The sequence below is a fragment of the Montipora foliosa genome, chromosome 9, assembly GCF_036669935.1.
Source record: "Montipora foliosa isolate CH-2021 chromosome 9, ASM3666993v2, whole genome shotgun sequence".
NCBI classification, from domain to species: domain Eukaryota; kingdom Metazoa; phylum Cnidaria; class Anthozoa; order Scleractinia; family Acroporidae; genus Montipora; species Montipora foliosa.
In genome coordinates, this window is record NC_090877.1 from 11,023,953 (window position 1) to 11,051,445 (window position 27,493).

At 41.1% G+C, this 27,493-nt stretch overlaps 1 protein-coding gene across 3 annotated transcripts in view; it reads right to left on the reverse strand.

The window, feature by feature from the left end:
- LOC137969620 (polycystin-1-like protein 2) overlaps positions 1 to 27,493 on the reverse strand; it is a 64,116-nt gene that overhangs the window by 7,039 nt on the left and 29,584 nt on the right. For all 3 annotated transcript variants that reach the window (XM_068815932.1, XM_068815933.1, XM_068815931.1), the window contains 14 exons: positions 24,152 to 25,219; positions 21,940 to 22,275; positions 20,610 to 20,904; positions 17,723 to 17,896; positions 17,374 to 17,499; positions 14,106 to 14,268; positions 13,142 to 13,221; positions 12,215 to 12,472; positions 11,197 to 11,748; positions 7,820 to 8,035; positions 7,038 to 7,409; positions 5,254 to 5,526; positions 2,850 to 3,192; positions 897 to 1,123 (listed from right to left, as the gene is read on the reverse strand). In XM_068815932.1, the coding sequence (XP_068672033.1) occupies positions 897 to 1,123; positions 2,850 to 3,192; positions 5,254 to 5,526; positions 7,038 to 7,409; positions 7,820 to 8,035; positions 11,197 to 11,748; positions 12,215 to 12,472; positions 13,142 to 13,221; positions 14,106 to 14,268; positions 17,374 to 17,499; positions 17,723 to 17,896; positions 20,610 to 20,904; positions 21,940 to 22,275; positions 24,152 to 25,219 (4,483 nt within the window). The remainder of the gene's footprint in view (positions 1 to 896; positions 1,124 to 2,849; positions 3,193 to 5,253; positions 5,527 to 7,037; positions 7,410 to 7,819; positions 8,036 to 11,196; positions 11,749 to 12,214; positions 12,473 to 13,141; positions 13,222 to 14,105; positions 14,269 to 17,373; positions 17,500 to 17,722; positions 17,897 to 20,609; positions 20,905 to 21,939; positions 22,276 to 24,151; positions 25,220 to 27,493) is intronic.

Below are 27,493 nucleotides of genomic sequence, written 5' to 3' on the forward strand. Positions count from 1 at the left end.
CAGATTTTCCTACGAGACCATCAAACTAGGTTCATGTGACAATTGTCCCACCATACTACTAGGATCTAAATTGTCGTATTGGCGATTGTAATGAAAGCCATGTTAACCGTGGTGTACGTGACTCAGAGGTGCTCGGAAAAATCCGAGTGCTTCTTTGCCGTAGTCGAACCTACGACCTTGCTATCGATAAATAATTACTCTTCATTGCATTCCCCGGGGTTAATATGTTATGTTTCTTTCAGTACAACAGTAAAACACTTGTTTTTGAATATGAAACCATAGGTTATAAAAAAGTCCTTAGGGTGCCGCGGTTAAAGGAGCATAGTCAGCGCTGGGACCGTGTCGACCTGAACACTAGTTAGCGTCTACCTCAAACTGAAATCAAATTTTGCGCGTGGAGTTTATCTGCTTGAAATCTGTTTCAATCCTCTCGGGTTTTGTTTATATCTTAAGTCTATAACTGAAAACCTTTTTCGTCTCATCGTAGGTGATTATTTAAAGTGCCGTGACTAAAAAATGGTGTTCGCTGCTCATGTGCAACAGCTGACCGTGTGCCTTTAACGTCACCAAAAATTGCAGGTTTTCGTTCATCGGCTTCAGTTTTGCGCAATGTTCCCGAGTTTGCTCCACTTCGACGAACGTTCCGAACTACCTACTATCTGAATCAGTTCAAAATAGGAGATTGGCCATTTCAAGTCACAGCCTCCCAGAGAATAAGAAAAGTTTAAAACGCACGATAAAAAGCAACTGTTTTGCTTATTAAAGGCTAATACCTAGTGGTTTTTCGTTGACTTCGCTTCGAATTCGCAGATAGCGGTCTTTGTGTATTATAAATCTATTCTGTTATGAAAGCTACTATGGAATCTCAAAATATGAAAGCAGTCGCGAATCATTACCTTTAAAGGCTGGGTGACAAGAACGTCTTGCACGAAGGAAACACACGACGAAAACAACCACTCGAGAGACTTTTTGTTTTGGAACGTTATACCATACAAGACGACAACTGCAGCAGAGCCAGTGGAGAAGATAAAAACCAGAGACCAGCCAACGTACACGAAGTAATACGGCAAGGTTATCTTCTTTTTGAAACACAAAAGCGCTCGACGGAAACGAGATTTAGGAACTAAACAAATTTAAAAAGGTCAAAAGAGCATTTGTTAGACTTTCATTAAGATAATTACATTATTAATCATAACTATTACAAAATTCTCGAATCTGATTGGTTCGGTGCGCCCCTATTTGTCACGTAATTGGCGCGCGATCACACGGGTGTCCAATTACAGGTATCCAATGCTATTTGAACAACTCCAAATGGGATTCGTGTAATTATCGCGCACTTTGCAAAACAGGTATTCAAAGACTTTTTCCTCCCATTTTGTTATAGTTACGATTAATTAGTGATAGGACTTGGTGTCGCACAATTACTGCACTCAATCCTAATGCTATTGCTGAATTTTACTCCACTCAATTTCAAAGGGATACAAAAAAATATTTATGTTTTTGGAAATCTGAGTTATATAAATTGTTATTGAGTCACCGGACTGGCAAAGATAACGATATTGTTGATGACAAATTCACTTTGTATCTTGAAACCATTACGGTTGAAAAAAAGCAGACCCAAACTGAATGAATGATAAAGTCGGGTTGCAGGTATGGCGCGGTGGTGAGAGCACTCACCTCCCACCAATGTGGCCAGGGTTCGACTCCCGGTTTTTATCCGGGTACTCCGGTTTTCCCCTCTCCTCAAAAACCAACACTGCCAAATTCCAATTCGATCCGAAATGCACGGACACATGATGAACAAGCTCCTGAGCGCTCTTAAGGTGTTCCGTGGGTAAACAATTTCCATTTCCATTTCCATTCCCATGGCATGAGAACCTTTTTTGACCCATTAAAGGGAACCTCCACTAAAGCAGGAAAATAACTTTAAACCACAGAAAATGTTGTTTACAATCAAAATTGTTCAGTTTTTTTTCAACGAAAGCGTTTGTATCCGAAAGAAATGAATTTTAAAAAGGCTTGTGTTAGCTTTCAAATTTCTCGGGCGCTGCCATCTTGAATAACTGTGACGTGTCGTGGTTGCCCTACTGTTCTGACACAAAGAGTGGTCGGACAGCGGTATCGATCCTCTACAAGTCTATGCATAGAAATGCAGATAAATTAGGTGCACCGCGATTTTGGTAAGCGTCGCGAAATGTCCCTTTGCTATTCTCCCCGATCTCAACATCACTCAGTCGCGTCTTGGAATGCAGACAACGTCACAAAGTGTTCCCCAAACTCCAATCCTGAAGTGTAGCTACCCTCACCCAAAAATAAGGTTAATCCTTACACTTACACTTACCTCATTGCTATAAATAGACTGCAAATACTTGGACTTAAACGGACATTACGGGTTGGATTTCAAACTTGCGCTTGCATCTAATTAATTAGAGAGGTTTTCAATTGAGTGTCGAACGTAATTAGCGAATTGCTTTGGTTTTGCATTTGCTTTACAAAGTGATTGGTTCAAAGTTCTCGCGCCATTTTTTCAACAAATCAGAAGTGAAACCAAAACCAGTCGTGGCTCGCGCGTGCACATTTTCCCGCGCTTTGTGTCAGCTTCGTGTAATTACTTCGAGTTTTGATTGGTTTACTGGATTTTCTCTGTCCTTTTTGATCGGCCAAAGTCGTTTCTTTGGTTTTGGTTTTACGACACTTGATTGAAACTCGCTCTAAGTGCATTTCTGGTTTGTGGTTAATTCAGTGATTACAAGAATAATTTCAATGTTTTTGAACAATGAACATCGCTTTAGCAAAGTTCATACACATATAATCTAGTCGTCCATTCCAACTTGTTAAAAAACACTTACCAATGTCATACGCTGTGCTGCGCCTGCGATCAAACAGCAGAGGACTGTCAGTAAAGCTTGCGCGATCCACGTCAGTGTGAACGTCATTGATTGACAGCCGCGTTATGTTGTTTTTGTCGCGCGAAGAGTCCAGACTATTGCTTGATCCTTTGGTAGAGTCATCGGATGACTCCTTGAGCTGATTGTATTTATCAAGTTCCTCTTTGGTTAAGTGAACTTGTGGTGGCACGGGTTGTGAGTTTTTGGGTCTTACTCTTGGCCGAGGACGGACATTGCGAAAGATCTGCACCACTATGAGATTGATGGGAAAAACGATGAGGCTTGAAATGATGCCTATAAAAACCTGCAAACATCATGAAACAACAGAAAATCAACAAAAATTGCGACACAACGTTAAGAACAAGTTAAAGCCGTCGACCCGGCGATGTTAGTAAATCCAGAAGTACATGACCTTAAAGCGTGTAACTTCTGAGAATAATTAGCATAAAGACAAAAGAATAATTACTTAATATCCGCCATTTATGAATATAAGAACGCGAGAAAATAGTTTTCTCTGGCGGAGCAAAGTTACATGAAAGGTTCTTTTTATTAAACCATGAAAGCGAATGATGCGAAACTCATCAGAATACAGAATTTTGGATAACGTGAGTTTTTTAAAAAACCCTCGTTACACTGATTCTCTATCAGGTTTTTACTAGCGATTCAAGCACAAGCCCAAGGATAAGTTGCTTATGCTAAGTAAAAACGAACGTCGTTTATGCATAACCATCAACTACGGAATCCGCCATTTTGTTCGAATGCTTAAACTCAGGGAATCTGGAACGAGTGCTTAATTGGGGAGACATGGCCAGAGGTAGTAAATAACCTTGTGTTTATGCCGTGTTCCACTCGGCATACGGCGAACGCACGCACATATCACGGTGAAATGCGAACTGTTACTCTCGCGCTTGTGCTTGAGTCGCTATTGAAAACCAGGCTATAGTGTTTTAAATCAAAATTTGGGCAACAGAAACAGACAATTAAACGAACTAATCATCACGCAACGTAAATCTATACAACCGTCACAAAGTGCACCAATTGCGTGCGAGCAAATATGGGTTATTGACCAAGCGTGCTGTAAAGATGGCTTTATGCACCGAGACGAAGTCGAGGTCCATAAACATGCAAAAAAGGAGAGGCCAATATCCAGCCATCTTGACCGAACAAGCTTGGTCAATAAAGGATTTATTATATGGGATAAAACAACAAAAAATGATCTTGCGGGACCAAGCGAGAAATCCCGAGCGGGCAAGATAGCTTCATCTTGCCCGCTCGGGTTGTCAATCACAGCGCGGGATTTGGTTCATCTTGCCCGCTCACGCAGCTCGTTATATAATAATAGATGTTTCCCGGCTAGGAGGTACTTATAGCAAAAGACTGTGACCGAGGTCTGGAAAATTCTGCCCGAGGTCGCAGGTCGACGACCGAGGACACATATTTCCAACATACGGACGGGTTTTAGCTAGTAAATGACTTACTTTTTTTTTTGCTTTCTTTCTCTTCCTCTCTGAAATCATTTTTGTAATTGTTGACTGCATCGCACTTGACAGCGAATGCAGTAAGCGACTTAAAAACCGAACGTTTCAAAGAGAAATATTTTTACTTGAATTCTGTTTCTAAGCCTCTTGTCTAATATAAATCTGTTTGAACCTAACTTTTTGTATATAAACGGATTCGGTGTCAAAAATGTCAAGGACAAACACTCCCAGGTCGTTATCGTGCCCGTGAGCTCCGGATCGCGCTAAGAACCAATCGGATTTTAAGATTCGATACAGTACCGTCTTGGAAAAAAAAAACAACTATTGGGCGAGGTTGAACAAAATATCGCGATATGTCAGTTCGGCTTCGAAATGACGATATTTGCGATAACCGAGTTCGGGCCTTATTCGAGCGGCGGCCACATTGGCCATAGACAATAGATTTAGTACCCTGAGCCTGGAGTTGAAATGGTTGGGAACAAGTTTCGTTGGGGCAAAACAAAAGTTTTCAATCCCTCGGGACTTAACATGGCCGCCATGTGATAAGGCCTATTCGATGAATGAGTTTGTTCTTTACAATTCCCAACAATTAAATCATTTTCTGAAAGCTCAGGAAAGCAAACTGCCATTTTCACACAAAAGCATGCTTTCAATTACGCACGAGCAGAATATTATTTGCAGCAAAACGCTTATTTGTAGGCAATTATTTGCAGGTTACGTGATGGACTCTCGGCCTCTGAAAAGGAAGGAAAAATCCATCGAATGGTAGACTTATTCATTTGAACATTCCGAATCTTGTCTCTGCTCTAGAAAGACAACTGTTCATTTTGAGATTTCAACTTAAAATAAAGAAAAGGCATTGAGGTGAAATGTAGCTGGTATCTTACTTGTTGCCACGAGAAAGAAAACACGCCCCCAAGCTGCACGTCAGCGGAATTGCTTTGTCTTTCATAGTACATGCCGCTGGCCATCATCGACATAAGTAGCAGGCACAAACAACAGGACAACCTCTGGACTCGTGTGAATCTACTGTTGGCTGGTCGAGCGAGGACTGAGAACCAGAGATGACTGTCGCTCAGGTTACGTCGTGTCCTAGCAACGAACAGGTGACCGAATTCGGTGAGTTCCTCCTTGCTGGCCGGCGGAACAATACGCTCAACCTAAAAGGAAATTAGAGCCAAAAGACAGTAATTTATAACTTTATTCGTTTATGGGCGCACACTGAGCATGTATTTTATTTGAAGTACTTTATGTAGAGTTTAAGGACAGTGCCTACTACTGTTATTGCGCGTACGTTCTGCACATCTCCAAAACTTGGGTTTCCCATGGCTGATCCTTACTAATAAAGTGATATCTTTGCGCAGTTTAAAACTGTGCAGAGAAAGCAGAACTTAGCAAGTGCTTTTCGTATCCAAAAAGAAAATTGAAGGTAACCATGCATTTTTCAATTTGGAACAGAACTCGGTACGTTTCTTTGTATTTTAAAGCTTTTTATAAATATTGTTGATTAATTATCTTTGAAAAAATGCGTACTTACTCCCAATTTCATTTATGGATATCAATAACACTTGTTAAGATATTGTTTTTCCCGCATATTCATAAACTGCGCAAAATGACCTTTGACTAGCCCATTTCCGAGTTGCTGCATGCCTCAGTTTCAAAGCGAGCCTTGGGCCCGGTTTTTCGAAAGCCGCTTAACTTAGCGCCCATTTACACTACAGAAAAAACTGGGTACGGACCCATTGAAAAGTAGGTACGGACCATATATCTTTGCCGTGTAAGTCAACTACCCATTCCATGTCTTTATGAAATGGGTCTGGAACCGCTTTTTTGTGGTAGTGCACTACTATGTCAACGGGTTGTAAGAGTGTCCGTGGTGTCAATAGGCCCGAAGCGCGTGCATAAGTCACGAAAATAAACATGTCTGTTAGAAGCGTGCTTTAAAGGCCGTTTACACGACAGAAAAATTTGTATCCGGACCATCAAAAAACCGGTACGGACTCATAACTTTTGTAAAGAAACACCGGAGTTTCCACAGGGCCATAGGCGCCTATGGCCCTGCAGAAACTCCAGTGTTTCTTTACAAAAGTAATGAGTCCGTACCGCTTTTTTGACGGGTCCGGACCCAAATTTTTCTGTCGTGTAAACGGCCTTTTAATCCATGATTAGCGTAAACTTTCGTTTTATGTTTTCAACTTTTTGGTGAAAGTTTCTTTTGCTTATTTTTGTTTTTCAAGATTGACTTCTTCTAATGTAAAGTTTTGCCGGATATCAGAGTTGAACAGCATTTGGGAGAAATAAACTCTTGGTTGATTTTTTAAACTGGGATTAGCGTTAATTCGCTTTTGAACATCCGGGCCCTGGTGCACAATTATTCAAATGGAAAAAAAGTTGCTTACTCTTATGAAAATGAAACTCATTTCCCTTTGAATAGTTGAGCATCAATAACTCACTTCGAAACCGCCGGAGACAAACAGGAACTCGGAAATGGCCCATTAGTACGCACCATCCTTAAGGCTTTATAACGGGCAAAATTCAAGACTGGGTTGGTGTTTAATCGCGGATTAGGGTTAATGGGCTCTTGAAGAACTGCACCCAGATGGATTATATGTGAATATGTCAAATCACTTCAAGCTGATAGTTAGTTCTGTGTCGGATACTATGCACTCACCTGTCCGTCGTCTTCATCCACAGCCAGCCAGCGGTTACAGATGAAGTAAAATCTCTCATCAGTTTGCAGGTCTATGACCATGATCCGACTTAAGAACCACGAACCGCCGACATTATCATGCCATATACGGATGTACTGAATTGTCCCCAGTTCAAAGGGCGTGGTCAAAAGAAAAGTGTCCTGACTTCCGCGCTGGAAAGGATTCCTTTCAGGGTCCTCTAAGGACCGAGCCTCGCTATCATGTTCGTCGCCGTACATTATTATGCTGACTTTTGATTTGGTGCCGGCGTTCCTGCGCATGCTCGTCCAAAGGGTTACCTCGTAACGGTACGGTTCTGAGGGGTCGTTGTCCCGCAACGGACAAACACCCACCTAAATAAAAGGCAAAGCTTTCATGTCATGCATAAGCAAATTCCTAAAACATGCGCGTTTTTTAACATACTCTAAACTGGAACTAACAACACGGCTTTCTAAAAATTTTATTATAATTTTTTTCATTTAATTTGACCCCCTAATACCATCCAAGACCAACTTGCTATTGATTGGATCTTTATGATAGGATCCCAAGCACTTTAGGATGTCGTCGAACTGAGAGACGAAAGCCAGAAAATGTAGATCAACCTTTTTATTGATGTTACTGAATTCATGACACAATACGCGTATATATTATGTACTTCACAGCCATAAAATTAAGATATTTCACAGAGACTCGCTTTGAAAGCGAGTGTTGAGGGAATTCGGAAATTATCAAATCTGTTGTTAGCCGCCATATAACCCCTTACCTTAACAACGTCTGCCCTATCTTTTCTTCTCGCCCAAATGAGACCGATGAAGTACAACATGAAGATAACGCCAACGAATATTAGCATAACATATCCACTTTTCAACTTCTCAATTGTCGGTAGACTGATAGGGTTCGGCTTTACATTCAAGCTGCCAAAAAATGTCGCGTGGTTGCACAGGCAATGCGTGAATTTGGTCGTAGTATTACCACCAACCTGAGAGAATTAGAAAATTGTGCCGAAGTTCAGAGAGAAACGGCTCAAACTAATAAAATTGGAATCTATTTAGATGTAGCCAACAAGCCACCCTATTGGTTGAGCTTTCTTAACTCTGAGATCATGACAAGTTTATTTACTTATTTATACTTTAAGGGACAATGCCGATGGAGAGTCAATAGTTTAATGCTTCCTGTAGACAGTTTCAAACGCAGGAGAAATCATATACCTCAGTCTTAATGCAAGGAAGGTTACGTTTTTTCAAACGTTTGCCGTGTAGTACTTTATATTTGAACAGAATTAACTATTGTAGGGTAACGTAAAGGTTGTGGGCTCAATTCCCACCCTTGTCAGAGTTTTTCTCTGTCCTTGTGTGGGCCCATTTTCATCAGTAGGGCTATCGCTCACATGGTTACATGGGTAGAAAACAGCATTTCGCGTTACCCTACAGTAGTTAACTCAGTCCTAATGTCCACGAAGCGCAAACAAAAAAAAAAAGGCGAAACCGATTGTTAAGAAAGCATTGCGTGACTCTTGCGTGACGCCTGATTATTGCACGCGCACTCGCAGACATTTTATAAAAGGACGTCGCATGTTTTGGCCTACTATTGTTATTGCGCATACGTTCTGCGCATCTCGAGATACTCGAGTTTCCTATCGGTGATACTTACTGATACAGGGATATTTTTGCGCGGTTTAAAACTATCCGGATAAAGTAGATCTTAGTTAAAGTGCTCTTGGTATCCAAAAAGAAAATTGGGGGTAACCATGCATTTTTGAGAGATAATTAAGCTTCAATTAATTGAGAAAGAACGCCATACGTTGCGTTGTATTTTAAAGCTGTTTACAACTATTATGCACGAATTATCTTTGGAAAATACGTGGTTTTCTCTTTGGATTTCAATAACACTTATTAATATCTACATTTCCTTCATAATCATAAACCGGGGTAAAAATACCTTTGAATTAGTAGGCACCGTCCTCAATTGCATTTTTTTTCTTCGGAGTCCCTTTATTACTGTTTTCGACCGATTTAAGTTTGCTGTTTGTTTATCGAGTTTACCCTTCTTACCGCTCCCAAGCCGCTGACCGTTTCTCTCCAGGTTGGGATCACCCAGTAGGCCTAGACACACTGACTATCTGGATATTTTTTTGTGATACTTAGAAGATTTTGAGATATTTAGAAAATCTCGAGATACTTAGATAAAAAAGATATTCCTACCAGATATTTTCGGGATATTTTAGGAAAAAAATCGAATGAATTAAAGAAAAACGTTGGGAATTTAGGCGATTTGACGTGATATTTGTGTCTTAGCCCAGATCACCGAGATCTCGGTTATCGGCCGGGATGGATAATTTTCCCCATGAAGACTTCAGGTTTGCTACCGATTCTGTTTATTTCTCCTTCTTTTGAGGATTAAGAAGAGACGTTTTGAAAAAACAGAAAGAGAATACGTTTCGAGAACATCTCTAAAAACGCGACTTGCAAGTATTCCTCCCTTTCGAGAAGGAAATAAGGGCGATGGGCAAGTCTTAACTGTCAAAAGGGCCGTTCATACGAGAGAAAATAAACCCGCGGCTTATATAAGACGCGGAAATCTCATTTAAATGGCACAAAATGGAAGTTCACGGCTTACTCTATCCGAAGCTACCTCAAGCCGGAGCTTATTCTGGCTTAATTAAGCACGCGCGTGTTTGAGACGCGGACGGCGACCGGAAGTGAACATTTCGCATGCCAGGACAGTGGTTACTCTCAGATTTTTATACTAATCATCTCTAATGGAGAAAAGGTACTTAGCAATATAAATGTGGTTGTGTGAAGACAAGTTAAAGGGAAAACAGCTCGTTTCCGGTTGGCGTCCGCGTCTGAAAACGCACTTGCTTAAGCTCCATATGATAGCCCAGACTTCCTTTTTGCCCCTGTCCATTCGCCTGAGAAAAATGGCGAGCGCGAGCAACGAATCACGTATTACTAAAGAAAAAAATTCAGCGAAAAAGCGAATGTGGAATGTCCCGGAAGAGAAACAGCTTCTCACTATTTGCAGTGGTATTGAAATTGGTAAGCAACTTGATAATTGCGTCACTTCAGCCAGTGTGAGCTCTGCAGCACACCGCTAGTGTTCGTTTACGACATTACTGGATCGATACTGGATTACATGTAAAGGTGTAGTTTAATAATTTTTCTTCGCTTGTTTGCTTACTCGAGCCACTTATCTTTTAATGTCAGAAATCTTGCGTCACAATTATTTACCCCAAGACGAGGCATCAAAAGAGTTTTGTGGGCAATCTTCCTGTCGGTGTACGTTGGATCAGTGGCTTGATCTGATCGGCGTAATTACAAGTTGAGAAACTAAATATGTTAAACAAAAGCCGATACAACGTAGATTTGATTTTAGTGGTTTACATAGAAGCAATCCAATGTAAACTCTTATTGTACCTGAAGAAGGCTGGTATGGCCAGCCGAAATATAGTACACCACTAAAATCAATCTACGTTGTATCGGCTCTTGCTTAATATATTTAGTTTATCAAAATAAATTACGTCATCATTGGACCAGTTGGCCGCGAACTTAGCCACGAACCATTTATACGAGCATTTCGCGTCTTATATGTAATTCGCACTCGTATAAGTGCCCCAGTTTGCGTCTTATGTAAGCCGCGACTTATTTTCCCTTGTGCAAACGGCACTACTATCATTCAACATCTGGTTAAGTTGGATCATTAGGTGGGTTCATACTGGGGTCGTACACCCTTTGTAAGGTTATGAACGAGGTATCTTCAGAGTAGCCGAAGTACGATCTCAAATCTCCAACCCAGGACAAAATTTTTGGGGACACCTTTAACAATGAGCGCAAAAATCGCTGTAATTAAAGGTTTTCATTACATGATTTAAAAAGCGACGTCGATTTCAGAATGTTTCTCGGATTTGAATCAACACATATTGTATGGGAGAAGGGGGACTACGTAAGTGCCCCTGAAACCGGTCGTGCGTTATTGACTTGAATGTCCCAACAATTTTGTCCAGGATTGTAGTTTTATCCTCCTCAAATGCGTACATCATGAGATCAAACCACGATAAGGCGATGCGACGCCAAGTAAGTCAAGTGGACTTATGGCCTACTTGGACTTGCCCCAGTATGAACTCACCTACTTTTTCCTTACCTTACATCCAGTATCACTCCATTCAATCCTTTCCCTGTCCCAATACATGCACTGTGCAAAGTACAACGTTACTGTGTATTTCACGTGAATAGCACGTGAAGCGTTCCCAGGCCCCGCTACCATGACGTTCACAAAATGGGGCCTTGAGGATAGGTGTTCGGCGATGTACAAGTGATCGTCGATTTTGCGAAATGGCGCTTGTATATTGTCTTCGTGAAGGTTGTATAGAATAGTGCTTTCATCAAATTCGATACTCAAGTTAACCTTCAAACTTTCGTCGTTTTCAGCTTTTAGTTGAAAGATCATCGGTTCATAAGGCATATCAAGAGGTATCTGGTAGCGATGTGTTTTAATGGTGCCAGCCGTAAAATTTGCACTGTAGTTGGAAGATACTTGTGCTAAATCAACAGGGATGAACATTTCAAGGTCCTCTTTAAGATTCTGAAGTTTTATCTCTTCGTTCTGCTGTCTGAGCGAAAGTTCTTGTATCGTCGTGCTAATAAATGGAGACCGTTGTGGATCCGAAAGAAATGGGTTTGTCATGGAGACAAACTAGACAAAAGTGAATAAAAAACACAGTGAAACATGTGTATGCGGTTAAATAGCTGTCTATCTACAAATAATTTTTCTTTATATTGCTCAGATACATTACGGTTTTTCTCAAAATAGTCGATATGGGCTCTAAAAACATCTATCTTGATGGGTGTCTGTGGCGCAGACACCCATCAAGATAGGTAAAAATACAACGAGATTTGACGTAATGGCACCCCAAAGATCGAAAACCAATTATCACGTAATAGAGAGATTTAATTTCGCATTTACGGCAAACGCAAACGCCAGGCTAAAATTTGAGTTTTGCCAAGTCGAAGAGCGATTGTTGGATTCTGTCTCTGAAAAAGGGAGGAATATATATCGTCCTAAGACGTCCTAAGAGTCATTTATGCATCAAGTATGCATCAGCTACAACGTTATGCGAAGGAGACCTAAGGAAACCATGTACCTTATGATTTACGCATACCTGTGTATCCACGTGCTTTTCACCAATCCGCTCTTTTAGGACATCCGATGTATTTAATAAAAAGCGAGGAACAGAATCTTCAGTAACGTTAATCATGTCGTCGTCAGACTCCAGTCTTCCCAACTTCATGAAGAAAGCAGCGGTTTTTATCTCGGTGTCGCTTTCCCCATCGATCTTTTTGTATTGAATTGCAGTGTTGGCACAATTGATTCCATCAAAGATGATTTTATCTACCGCTTTCCCGGATACTTGGGCGTCCTAGGAGTGGATGTAGTTTAGGTAAAGGTAAAGTCACTCGAAACCTCCTTTCCCCTTCTCGCACTAGTTTGCAGGGCAAGGCAGGGTTAAATCTCCCCACATCTAGCTGTATATCGCCGGTGTTTAACTATACACCCAGGTGGGAAAAAACAGGATTTAACAAATTGAGATTCTCAGCTTAGACACTGATCAAACAGTGCAAGGAAGTCGATGATGGTTTTGGGATCTTCTCTCGCCTCGAACTATAATCAGCCATTGTTGATAGTCGGCGAGAGTTTGGTTGAGTAACCTAAGCGTGACATACTAGCTTTTAGTGCCAAGCCCCGTCGGGTGGAAATGTTAAGATCAAATTATCATCCGCTATCATCGACATGCGAAAGACAAAAATTATGCTTTGATAAATTGCTCATCATGATCTGTCATCAAGGCTGAGATCTAAACGAAAATAAAAATAAACTTTATACAATTATGGGAGTTTTCTAACTACTTAAGCCAATTAAATCGGTTAAACACTGGCAAAACAATTACATGACGCTGGTGCTGAAAGGCGGGATATCCAGTGTGAGAAACTCTGATTGGCTGAGAATTTGGCGCGAAATTTTGAAGCCAAACACCAGGTGTAGTAGCGCAAAACCAAGTCGACTGGAAGTAATTATAACTGAATAATACCTTTTCATTTTTCAAGAACGTATTTCGAAGAGTCCAGTCACGTGAAGGAGGCGCTGTGGTGGGAAAGCTGTTGTTCAGAGCTGAAAAAAAAAAAGTATTTCAGACAACGGAGCCTCAGGCTTCATAATTGACGACGACGACAACCACGGCTAGAAGCTTACGGGGATATCATTCCCAAAACGGCCAGAGTTTAGTCTGTCCTTGAGTGAGCCCATACCCAGCACAGAGCACTTTTACACACATATAGTTATTTCCGTCATTATAAAATCCGAGTTAACAACGAATATAGTACTATGCATTTACACCATTTGAGACGCAAAGAGATCTAGGGAATTTTCTGTACATACTTGAATCTGGAGGAAGGATTATTCATAAAAAAGCGCCTCTGTAGCTAAAACTACACTTAAGGTAGTCAGGATTTTTTTTTATTCCTGCGGTTTGTGGGGTAGAACGAAGCATAAAAAGAAACTTCAAAATTTGTTATCCGTGCTCATGTCGATAATAAATCTAGTCATTTCCATGTTGTCGTTTCAAACCCGGACTACAACAAAGGCCCCGTCCACACGTAATCGGCGAATCCGGCAAGCGAATCCGTTCTCCAGGGTGGAAAGGTTTGAATCCGCAAAGAATTTGGAATCGTGTGGATTGTCGAATTCGGACACTTGGAAATCCGATGACGCTACAAACTCCGAGAGATCCATTCTTTACCACTTAAATATTCAACATGGCCGCTGAATGAATCTTGTCGCCAACTCGCACGCCTGACGGCGCATCTTCTGTTGACAATAGTGACTGTGGAATCCTGGATACTAGAACGAATGCGGATTAGTGTGGACGAGCAAATCCGATTTGAATCGGGATACGCGTGGACGTGAATTTTTGTTTAATCCGCAAAGAAAAACTTGCGGATTAAGAAATATCCGGATGCGTGTAGATACAACACAACGAAAAGCAATGCCCTTACCTTCTTCTACGAAGGGAAAAGAAGTTTCCACCGAAGCGTCCAACACATTTGAACCTACAGTATAAATAGTTCGGGCGTCTTCTTCAACTTTCACCGCGCCAAGGCTTTCAGAGTCTCTCTTTAGAAATGAGCAGCCTTTGGCGACTACTTCTGCCGCTTTAAACTGAAATAAAAGATGGTACAGTCATGCACCGACTTAAAATGTGGTGAAGAACATCCTTTAATAAAAGCCATTTTACCGCGGTATTCAATACATTTACCTCTGCGGCTAACAGCATCGTAGCTCTTTCGAGTAGGGATGGCGCAGTAGCTAGAGCAGTACAATGATTCATACAATGATTTGCTATTAGTCTCTCCCCTCGGGGCTTTTCAGGACTAATGTACAATACTTTTGTGGGGGACTTTAGCCAGACTGCTTGTTACGCAGTTTACAATTAATTTTTATGGAAGTGAAAGATGCCCCCGTCCAGCTTAGGTTAGACCACAACACCGGGGACTACGTCCCCTACTCTTATCGAACAGTGAGTGGGTTCTTTAACGTCCCATACTATTTAATTTCCAACAAGGGTTATGAGACGGGACCTCCGGTTTACAGTCCTTATCCGAGAAGACTTGAAAGTCTAACCATTTGCAGATGTAATTACAAAGGCAGCACATTCTCCTCAATTATTTTAAGACCCTGAGTGTTGGTCCGGCCGGAGTCGAACTCACGACCTCCCGCATGACAGCCCGATGCTCAACCAACTGAGCCACCGGTGCGCGGTGGAGCAGTCGCCTCCCACCAATGCGGCCCGGGTTCGATTCCCAGATTTGGCGTCACATGTGGGTTGAGTTTGTTGGTTCTATACTCTGCTCCGAGGGGTTTTTCTCCAGGTACTCCAGTTTTCCCCAACAAGTTTCGCTAATCTTTCTCTCAAATTAGCTGTAAAGGTGGTTTTAAATCTCCCTATATTGCTTATTTGGATTTGAAGGTTTCATTGAAAGCTATCGAGTGTGTTTATTTTGCACTCACGCTCACAAATGGTTGGGAGCATGAATAATATGCCTTGACGGAATTTAAATATTCTGGCCCCGGTTGTTTAATTAAAGGCTGGAGAACTTTATCCAGAGGATAAGTCGCCATGTGCGTAGCTGTCTGTCAGTTTCAATCTCTACAAAGATATGAGTATTTGCTCACATAATCGTTAAGATTAATGATCGTGATCGTGATCGTGATCGTAATCGTGAAGATTATTCTTATCTTTTGACGATTATAAGGTATTATAAAAGATCTTTTTCATTAATTTTTTTATTTGCTCAATTATTAGTTAATATAAGGACCCGACTGTTGGTCCAGACAGGCTTCCACCCCTCACCCTCCCCTCCTATATAAACGGTAGTCCAATTCAGCCGAATCTGTCAGTACACTTGTTTACTGACATAAACTTTGATGGTATAAAAGTACTTTCTTTTTTTGCCAAAGCAACTCAGTTGACAGTTGGTCACATATTAAAAACACTCTCTATTTTCTTGGCTCGTTGCTAATGAGGCCTTCCCAGGGGGGTTGTCCTTGTTTCCTTGTTCCCTTCCCTTGTTTCGACACACCCCTGCCCGGCGTACGTCTTCATCAAGTGCGATAGCTGAAACACTAATCCTTTTATATGTCGGCTGAGAGGTAGGGTCCGTTTCTTTTCATAAGATGTATACAAGTGTCACGTGAAAGGCTGCCATCATTACCGTTCAGGTTACCTTGTCCTTTAATGCTAAAATCAAAATGTTAGGACGTATTGGTTTCCTGCGAAGCTCTACTCTAGAGTCGATTTATTTCCGAACTGTTTTGACAAGTGTGCTTTATGGTGTTCTTGTGTATGTGGGGCTCTGGTTCTCACTTAAAGGACCGTAAAGCTATCCATACTAGAGCAGCTCGATTAATTCACAAACTACCAAGAAATTAAAAAGACGAAGATGTTCTCTCAATTGCAAAGTGGCCGTCACTCCATGATTTTTATACCTTTCGCCTCTTAACTACTATCCACAGGGCTTTATAGCATCTGGATTTAAAGGAAATAAATTCGTTAGCTTTTAGGGTTCCTGCCGAATAGAATTTTAGGAAATGTTTAAATATTTTTGTAAACAGGTCTAGATCTGAAATAGACCATTTTACAATTGTGTGCTTAGTTACCTGGCCTTTGAATGAAAGTGAGGCTGGAGTTGACCTTGGTTTGATACAAACCTCACAGCTTTTCTTATGTAACTTCCTACTTATTAGCATGAGAACAACATCATTAACATAAGAAAAGTAGTGGGGTTTCTATCAAGGCGATTTCAGCCTCGCTTTCATTCGAAGGCCAGGTAACTAAGCACAACCGTAAAATGGTCCATTGGCCGTAGTGCCTTTTAATTTAGGGCTGCAATTGCTTGAAATAATCTTTCAGACAAATTAAGATCTATTCAAAACCCATCCTCGATTTGAAATATTACGAGGGTGGTTCTGCAATTTGTAAAACGGATTTAAGTTATAATATTTATTATTAATCTTCTTTATCAAATTCTCTCTTGTAATATATTTTCTATTGTTGTAGTTGTAAGTATTAGAGATTTAAGTTCAAATTATGATCGATCTTCTTAATCAAATTTCCTTGTAATGTACATGCTTTTTTATTAGCTGTAAGTATTAGTTTTAAGTTGCTTTATTTTAATGGTAGGTCCACATCAGCTATATAGTTTTCCTTTTTATTTGACCAGCTTGGCTGAATTAAAATGATGATGATGATGATGATGATGATGAGGGGAGGGTGAGGGACGTTAACGTATCAAGCTTTCAAGCAAAGGCGTTGACGGTACCAGTAACCTGATTCTAAGACGGTCCAGGGGCCCGTTTCTCGAGAGTTCCGAAAGCGTTTCGGGCCCGAAAAGCCATTTGTGAAACTGCCAAAAGCTTGTTTTGGAAATCCGATCTTTTAACATGTTTTCAAGCCAACTAAAAGAAACATGTCTGTGAAGTTCTTGAGATACAGAGGGAAATGTGACATCCGTAAATGGTCCGTAAAGTTTCGGGACTTTCGAGAAACGGGTCCCAGGTCGCTCGTGTCACGCACTCTTCTCCAAGGAAGAGAGAAGAGTGCGTGACACGAGCGACCTGGACCGTCTGAGAATCAGGCTACGGCACCGGCAGCTGGAGGTCAAATTTGTGACTGTCCACTTTAACATTCTGTTGTCCGAATCAAAAAGTTTGCATGACGCGTTTCGATCTTAAGTGGCTACTCAGAGCCAAATGGACAATCCTTACTTGTGTTTGTGATGCCAGTTCCGTTTTGACTCGAGAGACTTCTACGAAGGCGGTCATTACCATCTGCGCATGTGTATTGTCTGTAATTTTCACTGATGCCAATTGTTCTGCCAAAAACGTGCGGATCTGAAGAAGTAAAATATTATAAACTAAAGTTATTGACACCAAAAGGCAATCACATCAAATCCTTTGATTAAAGCTCTTTGGAAAAGGGAATTTTGTTTCAAGAGTCAATAATTATCAAGTTGCAAGGAACGGCTTACAGTCCCCAACCACCCCCGCTAGGTCTGTTCCGTCCCAATCGTCCCCTCCCCATGTCCTTTTTAATGGACTGTTAATGTCGTCTTACCTCCGTTCGATGTTCCGACGATTCTGAATCAGTTTTGTTGTCGTAGTTCAAACTCGATGCCGCGGAAATCGCCACACGTGAAACTTCACCAGGATTTGTGATTTCAATGCCATTTTTCAATTTCTTTTTAATGTCTTGTATAAATTGTTGAAATTCTACCGCCTTAGGACTCACCTGATAAAGATAGGATATAAAAATGGAGATAAAGAGTTTACTTTTTCCGCTAACACTAAGTATCCATTTTAAAGGAATGGGGGTTGGTTACCTATGAACTATCACATGACTATTGCGCACTAGATTTAAAAAAGAAAGAGAAACCTATATTGGAATTTTTGTAAAGCTCTAAAAATAATACTTCTCTCAAAAACAACAACAACAACAATAACAATAATGATGAAGATGATGTTGATCGTAATAAAACAACGGGAGAAGCCTAGACCGACGATGTATGTTGCCACATCGACGACAACAGAGTGGTTCCCCACTCTTTTCTTTTGCGTTCGCTGGGCTGACAAGTACACTTGAGCCTGAGCATGCGCGGCGGTTACTTACCCAATCCTCACGTGATACTTCATATGATGTGTGGGCTCACTTAAAAAAACAGCGGACTCACATAAAAGTCAGTAAACATGTAATGGGTCATGCAGTTTGAAGAGCGCCCTCCAAGGTTGGATCAAAGTGAGTTTCGACCCAAGGCAGAGGTGTTTTTTTCCGTACTCGTGAGCCCAGCGAACGCAAAAAGAAAAGAGGCCTCTGCTAGCAGGGAACCAGATTGGAGGAGAGAAGGAACAACCCAGGTAAATCTGAGCAACGGAAGAAGCAATGAAAAAAATGTATATTTGAAGTGCGAGTTATAGACGAAAGAAAGAAGAACCATTGGACAATGACAACCTAGCCGGTTCCCAGGCATCTCTCCTACTTGTCCACCGGAGCAGTAGACGAGTAGGAGAAAACCCTGGGAACGAGGTTGTGAACAATGACTGAATTTTTTCAGATGTCCATAAAGTGTAAATTGAGACTTGTCTTGTTGGTTTCACACCTACAACAACATGTTGCTGAACAACAAGGCTCGTGCTCATCTAGCAAGCATTTTCCCGACCAACACCTTTTATCTCCAAAGGACCTTAGCAAGAATTTTATTGTGTTAAAGAAATTCACAGACAAGTTTGACTGCCTCGTTTACGAAAGGTTAAGTGCTAGGATCACTTCTATCTTTTGAGGAAACAATAATAACTTCTTACTAACCGAGCGCGAGGGCCGTGCTGGGGAATATTGGCCCGAGGTCGTGGCAGTACGCGCGATGTCCGTACAAAAACGACCGAGGGCCAATATTCCCCGTACGGCTCGAGCTAGCTCGGTTAGTAAGTAGTTTATTATATGGCTTTTTAATTACCTTTTGCTTTGTTTGTGCAAGCCCGTAATCGGCCCGTGGGCATTACGGGAGAATAATGCCCTACAATTCAGTCACAATTAGCCAATCAGAGCGCGCGTTATACCGGCTACAAACAAAAGCCATATAATAAGCATAGGTAATCACATGATTTCGAGTGCAATTTGGAATAAATAAGCACGAGTAAATTTTTTCAAAGACGACCAAAAATTGCACGAGCCCGTAGGGCTTAAGGTCCCTTTTACACTTTTTGCACTGCGTTACACTTGAACTGCACTGTTCTCAGCCAATCAGAATCGAGTAATTTGTTCATGTATATTATTATAGTCGTAACAACAAATGATAATAATGGTCACAAATTTTCGAGAGATTTAGCTTCCACATGAAACGGTAAGCTGATGCTTGAATTAGACCCATGACAGTTCTCTCAAAATGACAACTTGATAAGGAACAACCGTAAGAAACATTGGTCTCGCGCGTTCGAAATTCCTCGGTTTGCTCCGACGAAGGAACAAACTGAAGAATTGTGGTTTGTTAATCTTTTATATAGAGTGTTTTCACTCACGGGATCAGTAACCTTGTTTTTCCACCGAAAGAAAAGAAAAGCTTTGCATGATAAAAGATCTCAATTCCAAGAGGATTAGTTAGGATCACAAACATGGCCGCTATTCCTTTGTTTAGGAACACCAACATGGCCGCCGTGACGTCACGTGAAAACCCTCTATAGGAAATGGCGGTGCTTGGCCACTGGTGAAACCATGGTGACATGGATAAACAAACTGATAAATGAAGTGAATGTAAAGCCTTCATTTTCTTTTTCAATTTCTTAAAAAAAAAAATCAATATTTCGTGTTTCACATCCCACAGAAGGAGCACCGCACCACAATTCAGATTGGAGGCTTGATCTGGCGATGAGGAAATATTCGCATCAGAATGAAATGTAGATTTGGATATGAATTCAGGTGCTTTTACAAGTTTTCCGAAGAGAGCATGCGTCAAGCCTTTCCCGAGTAAATTTATTTTTAGGAACAGGTTTTTCCCGCGGAGAGTATCATATTTCCCTTGACGCTGAGATACAGTAGTATAGCTTTGTTTTGATTGGCTTTTAGAACAGTGAGCGTGGAGAATTTTCCAAAGGAGATTGGCTTTTACAACAATGGGCGCGCTGAATCTTCCAAGGGAGGCGTTCCATAAACAAATCTACTCAGCAAAGCGTTGACTTCAAGGCCAAGTATGGGAGATAGATGAGCTCCTGGTATTACTGACTTGCAGGTCGAAATCTTGGTGAGCTTGCGTAGAACAAACTTACAATGATGGTCGTGCTTGACCACAAAAAGACGGTGTGGACTGGCCTTTTTTTGGTTTCAAAAAAGGCCAAGCACTCAGTACACAAAGACAAAATCAAAGGGATACGAAGTAACTTAAGAGACTCATCCAAAAACGGCTATCACATCAGCTAGTAGAGAAAGAAAAACATACTTTTCAGCAGTTTCTTACCTCGGCCTTTAGTGGAAACTCTTCGCAACATTCATACTTATTGCAAATTCGCGCAGAAAGACCAAGAATAAAGCTGTTGTTTTGATCTCCGAGAGGAAGTATGCTAGATGACGTGTATCGATCACCAGAGTACCAGATTTGCCTTGCTTCAAATCCTGCCGACAGGGAATTTATAGCGGCCAGATCCTCGAGTTTGACGTTGTAATAAAATGTGTAACTTAGAGGGTTGTCACTTGTTACCCAGTCCAAACATTTCATCTCGAAAGGGGTCTCTAGTGGATGACCAGACTCTGGGCTGAAAAGGAGAACAGTGACATGATCTAAAAACTAAATACCGATAATCGTACTTGATTTATTTTCAGTCGATGCTGACTAGGGGATACTACGACCTTCCTATTGCGAGATCGGATGCTCTACCATTGGTGGAAATGGCTTTCCAAAATATCTTCGATTTTTATTCGTAAATTGTAGCTCATCTGGCGGTACAACCGTGAGGAAAAGAGGCTGAGAATCCAGATTTGCGATTTTTAAAGGCCAAAAAATGCACCGGACATTTCGTGCGCTTAGAGATATACAGACACTGTAACCAAATACATTTTAGAAATATTTGGCTCACTTTTCCACTTGAGAGATAAAAAGAGCATGTTGCACTAAGTCCTCTCTCGCTTGATTCGTACTGCAAACGTAACCAATCGATGAATAGGGAGCTTAAGCACGCGCGTTTTTGAGACGCGGGCGGCAACCGGAAGAAAACATTTCGCGCGCTAGGACTGTGCTGTCTCCCAGATTTTTATACTAATCCTCTCTAATAGAGAAAAGATACTTGGCGATGTAAATGTGGTTGTGTGAAGACAAGTTAAAAAGGAAAACAGCTCACTTCCGGTTGCCGTCCGCGTCTCAAACACGCGCATGCTTAAGCTCCCTAATGATGTCTCTGATTACGTCACTGCTGCAAAAGTAATTTCTTTAATTTACGAGGGCAAAAACCACGGTAAAATGAATAGATCTGATAAAAAGATCACTCCCGTGCTGACGATTTTAATCAGGGCATTCACAGCATCTGAATAAGGCTTTTGGTTTCGCATACTAGGGAGCTCAAGCGCGTGCGTTTTTGAGAAACGGACGGCAACCGGAAGTGAGCTATCTTTCCTTTTAACTAATCTTCACACAACCACATTTACATTACTAAGTATCATTTTTCCATTAGAGATGATTAGTATAAAAGTCTTGGAGACGCCACTGTCCTGGCAAGCGAAATTTTCTCTTCCGGTTGCCGTCCGCGTCTCAAAAACGCGCATGCTTAAGCTCCCAAATTAGCATTTTTACTTACGCCACTGTGCAGCTTCCTGAATGTGGCCGGGAGGTCGTTCTTAGGCGATATTGCGTGATAGCGCTACGGTTCCCACGAACTCCTGTTAGTTCCACAAGATACGTCGTATCTTCTTTTAAAACATGTTCCTTCAAAACAATGGTAGGGCTAGTCCAGCCCAGACGTGTAAGCACTACACTGTCGTTTCCAGATATGCCAGTCACATTAGTTCCATTTTCATAAAGTAATTTCCAGGTTTGTGAAGTGAGTTTTTGATTAGCGCCTCCGCAGTTTGTGCATTTTCCTTTCAGTTTTAATCGGTCTTGTGGATTGATTTTTTCTTGGCAGTCTTGGCATCTGAAAATGACAAATCGCGCTCCAAATTATTTTCATTTTAGCCAACAAAAGCAAAATGTCGCTCAAATTCCCAAAAGACATTTTTACTATTGTTCAGTACACCAACATGGCCGCCAATGACGTCTGGTGCCAAAGACCTTTGACAGCAATGACCAGAACCAGGTTGCTGACCAGCGGTTTTCGTTAAAACAATGGTTTGCTGGGGGTGCTCAGTCTCGCGGGCTCAGAAAACTTTAAGTATGGTCATTGTTTGATCAAAAATAAGACACAAACAGCAGTGATAAACATATTGAACTTGTTCATTTTGATTATGACTTGACGTTTCGTATGTGCACTACATACATTTTCAAGAGTAACCGTTGAAATTTAAAACAGCTATTTATATATAACAAAGCGGATGAGGGGACTGGAACCTAGATTAAGCTGTTTTAAATTTCAACGGTTACTTTTGAAAATGTATGTAGAGCACATACGAAACGTCAAGTCATAATCAAAATGAACAAGTTCAATATGTTTATCACTGCTGTTTGTGTCTTATTTTGACCAAACTACGATGGCCCAAGAACAAGAGTATTTATGGTCATTGTTATTTACGGTTTTCCGTCAGGTGCAAGCCAAGGATTGTAAAAAGGCTATTCATGAAACAGAGAAAATATGAAAAGCATTTAACTACTGCAAGCGTGCACTTCGACAAAGTTCTGGAGGTGAAATGATTGTTGGAAAATGGGATTTAATCAAGTAACCACGATATTAATCGCGTGTCATTGAATGCATTAACCAACAAGATGTGGCAGGTAGCGTATGCTCTCTGTTGATTAAAATAAAAAATAAAAAAAAAACACTAAATAACAATAATCGAGGGTTCTGTGGAAGCCAATGGACAAGGGAACGAGAAATATGTGACACGTGCACAGGAAAAGTCACCCTGCGAGCAGAGCCTCTCTAAAAAAAAAGAGGCTCTGTCAAGTGTTTTAGGTCGCCGCAGCCAAACTTTCTGGGCTAGTCACTCCTGTCAAACCGGTTGAGGCAACGCGCGCATCATATTTTTGACAAGGCGAAGGTCAAAATCAAGCCTTCAGTACGAAAATCAAATGGCGTCTTGAAGTGCGATCGAGACTTGGCCTGGGTTTGAAACTATCTCCAAGCAACGGCTCGCGCATACTCAATAAAGACTGAACACGATTTCTGCAGTCCTTTCTTTCTTTCTCGTCGAGTTAAAGTGCCCCTGTCATAAAAAAAAAACACTTCCTTTTTTCCTTCAGATTTTGAAATTGTGTTTGCTTAACACCTGACTGGCAAAATTTTGAGCTTTGATTTTTATCCAAAGGCCGTTTACTTTGAGTGTAAGTTTTGGATGTCACGTTCCGCCATTACTCACGGTCAAAACTAACCGATTGGACCTCAGACGGTTGGATCCAGGGAAAAGTGACGTCAGAGGCTCATTAGCTTAAAATTTCAGCGTGTGAACGCAGCTTATTATATATGCAAAGCGTGAGTTTAAAAGTCTGAAAGCCCAAAACCCCCGTGCTGCATATTAATTCTGCGGCGTACACACGTATTGCATTCTTAAACTAGTGAGCCTTTGACGTCATTTTCTCCTCGATCCAGCTCTCTCAAGAACATAATGTTAGTAATGGCGGACCATTAAATAGGAAAATTACAGTTAAAATAAAGAGGTGTCTTTTTGAAATCAAGGCTTAAAACGTGGGTCACTTAGTGTTTTGTTAACATAGTTTTGAAATCCAAAGAAAAATATGAATTGATTTTTTGGTCACAGGGGCACTTTAAGAAAGGCTTGCTAGCAGGGTGAGGAAAAATGGAACTACAAAAAATGAAAAGAAGACACAAAACGAAGCAAAGCTATTTACACACTCACCTTATTTCTAAAGACGGGATACCTTTGCTCAACATGACCTCCTGAGTCACAAAGGCAGATCTCGTGTCCGCTGTAATTGTCACTTTGAACGTGTACTCGACATTTTCGCGAAACCTTGCGATAACATAACTAGCATTTTCTTTATTAGTAGAAAGGTCAAGAAAGGTTGTCGAATTGCATAGTTCATCAGTAACCGATTTTGCTGAATTGTTTTCCATCTTGCACTGCCACTCAAAGGTCAGCGACCCTTGGGTTCCCTGTGCAACATCCGGGTCATACGAATCCGATGCATCCAAAGTGAGAAACTGAGTAGACTTAGAGTCTATTTGACGAAGACTTCCTCCCTTCATTTTAGCAACAAGGCTGGACTTCTCTACGCGCATATATGTTCTGAAAGAATATTTGCTCTCCCCTTGCGAGTCACTATATGTAACGAGGAGAGAAACGCTATAGTTTCCAGCTTTGAAATCCCTAGGAATTATGTCAAAAGATGCCCCACTTTGGCTTGGCCTAGCAACCCCTTCCACTGATGTCATATTCCATTGGTATCGAAGTTTTCCCTTACTACAATCGTTCTTCTCGATGCGTGTATTCAAGCGGAAACTGTCCGTGGCCTTCGTGATGACCTGGGGGTCACTTTCGGTGTATTCATCGGGGAAAAATAAAGATGGCGGCCCACACTTCCTCGCAACAACACGGACATAAAGTGTCTCGTTGTATCCCCGAACGCTCGCTATTATTTCAACTGTGTAGTTACCCTTCTTTTCATACCGGTGCGTTATTTTCGTGTGACCTTTCAACGCAAAGACGGAACGTGACGTGTTATCATTGCCGAACTTGAAGATGTAGTTCACTTCCTGTTCAATTTTAGTTGACACTGTAATTCCAAAGTTCTCATTGGTTGATATTTCCAGTACTCCGTTGTCAGTTCGTTCGGGGCGAATTGTTATTTCTATGTCACCGATCTTTCCTTTTACTCTCACCAAGCTGTGTAACTTCTCAGGTGCTAAACGTGGAATGTCATTTGTTGCCTCAACAGTAACGTTTTTATCTCCCCATTCGGTGTAGCTATAACAGGAAGAAAATCGTAGATAAAGAAATCTGAATAATTTATAATTTATGGGTCCTTGTCATAGATGTTTCTAGTATTTTGAACCATTCATTATTCCCATGCTGCGCAAATCCTGGCCATTCGATTAAGATGCTCAAAGATCGATCGAGTTGAAAAATTAAGCCAGTCCAACCCATTCTCGACCGCACAATGATGATTATAGTCAACTGAGGACACGGAACATTTGATAAGGATTACACTAAATGAACACAGCTTTTTAAAAGACAACCCAACTATCTGGACACAGGAGGCAAACCTGGGAATGTTCGCTGGTTAACCCCCTCACTGAACTACTTGACCACTTCAAACCCTTAGTGGCAAGATACTTGTAAATTATTCTTTAACAATATGTAACAATGCTTTTCTCCCTTTTTGTATAGGTAATCACATGAATTCGAGTGCAGTTTGAAATGAATAAGCACGAGAATTTTTTTGCAAAGACGAACAAATTACGGGCTTGCGTAACTTTGAAAAAAAAATCACGAGAGCTCATTTATTCCAATAGGCCATTTCCGAGTTCATGTCTGCCTCCTCTTCAAAGCGAGTCTAAGTGCGAATTTTTTCTTATGAAAATTAGTTTTCATTCATATGTAAAGTAGAACTAATTACCATCACAAAAACTTCGCATTTAGACTCGCTTTAAAGAGGAGGCAGACACGAACTCGGAAATGGCCTATTTTACCGAGAAAAATCATCAGGTTGCTTATTAGTAATGCTTGCCACGCCAAAAACTGCGTCATCCAGGGATCGCACTTGATTGGCTATTTGTGACTTTCTTTGATCATTGACCAATCAAAATGCTTGGTTTTGTTTCTTTTTTCGCACCGAATTACCTGAACTATGTTGTCTGAACTGACTGCATTTCGCCTCGCCGATCAGAATTGAATTGTTTTTAAAATGTATATTATCATGTTTAAAAACATGCATAACCATTCGCCAAGAAACGTTAAATTTTAAGCAGTGCTGAAGGTCGGTTACCAAACTTCTCGTCAAGCGTAACATTTGAAATTAAGGCTTAGACCAAGAGTAAATTTGATAAGGGCGTTGATCTATCACTTTGTCGCCTTGCTCCAGCACAGTCACAAATGGATTTATTTTTAGATACACTTTTCGCCCGAAACAAACAATGGGCGGCCAATTTTAACCAACCAGAAGAAGCCATGTCACGCATGACTGTTTCTGCCATGCTTTTTTCATAGACGTGACAACCGATTTTCGCTAAACGGGTATTCTAAAAATAGACTCATTTGTGACTGCGCTAGGAAGCCCATCCATGCCATAACAACACCCTTACCTAATTCACTCTTGGCTTAGGCCCACCTACTATTCAACAGTTCAATTCATTTTCCACGAGACGTAAATAAATCTGCTAACACAAGACCTGCATGGGGAACCGCGTTAATCTAAATTAACGATAGTAAGGAATAATCGATAATTCAGGAGAAACGATGATATTGACAGTGTCAACCTCGTTCTAGGGTACCTGGTGCGTCAGGAGACGGCAAGGACAAAGAAGCTGGGAACGAGTATGAATATTTGTGAACTTCACAAACGAAAGCCGATTCCCTGAACGTTCGCAATTTACGACCTCATATGAACCGGAGCGAATGTGCCGCCTATGCGTACGTCCCCGTAAAGACTCTTCCCTTTCTTTTTCACCTTGAAATTTATTCTCTTGAGTTCATGTCAGTGAGACAATGTGATTCCTTTGAATTTCGCAGCTCATGCCCAGAGTAGAAGGCTTATCAGCATGTAGATACGTACACAGTCTTAGAAGCCTCAAAGGAGTTAACAATAATCTAAAGTACAAAGGTTATAATTGTGACTAAAATTACAAAACAATTTTAGCAATTGCCCTCGGAAGTCTGAAAAATTCAGGACTTCAACGGAATCGCTAAAATAGCGTTGATAACTGTGAGGATCATAGCTTACTTGATTTCATATCCGCAGTTCAATATATGATTCATTTCATATATCATTTCATCGTTGATTCATCCCTCACGGGAACATTAGAACCCACAAATGACCAGCTCCCAATGTCAGTGGCTTCATAGCTCAGTTGGTTAGATTGTCGCACCGGTATCGCGAGGTCACGGGTTCAAACCCTGTTGAAGTCCTGAATTTCTGAGGCTTTCCCTACGCAATTGCTAAAATTGCGTTCAGAACTGCGAGGATCATAGCTTCACTATATTTCACATCCTCTGTTCAATATACGATTGGCCGTATTTATA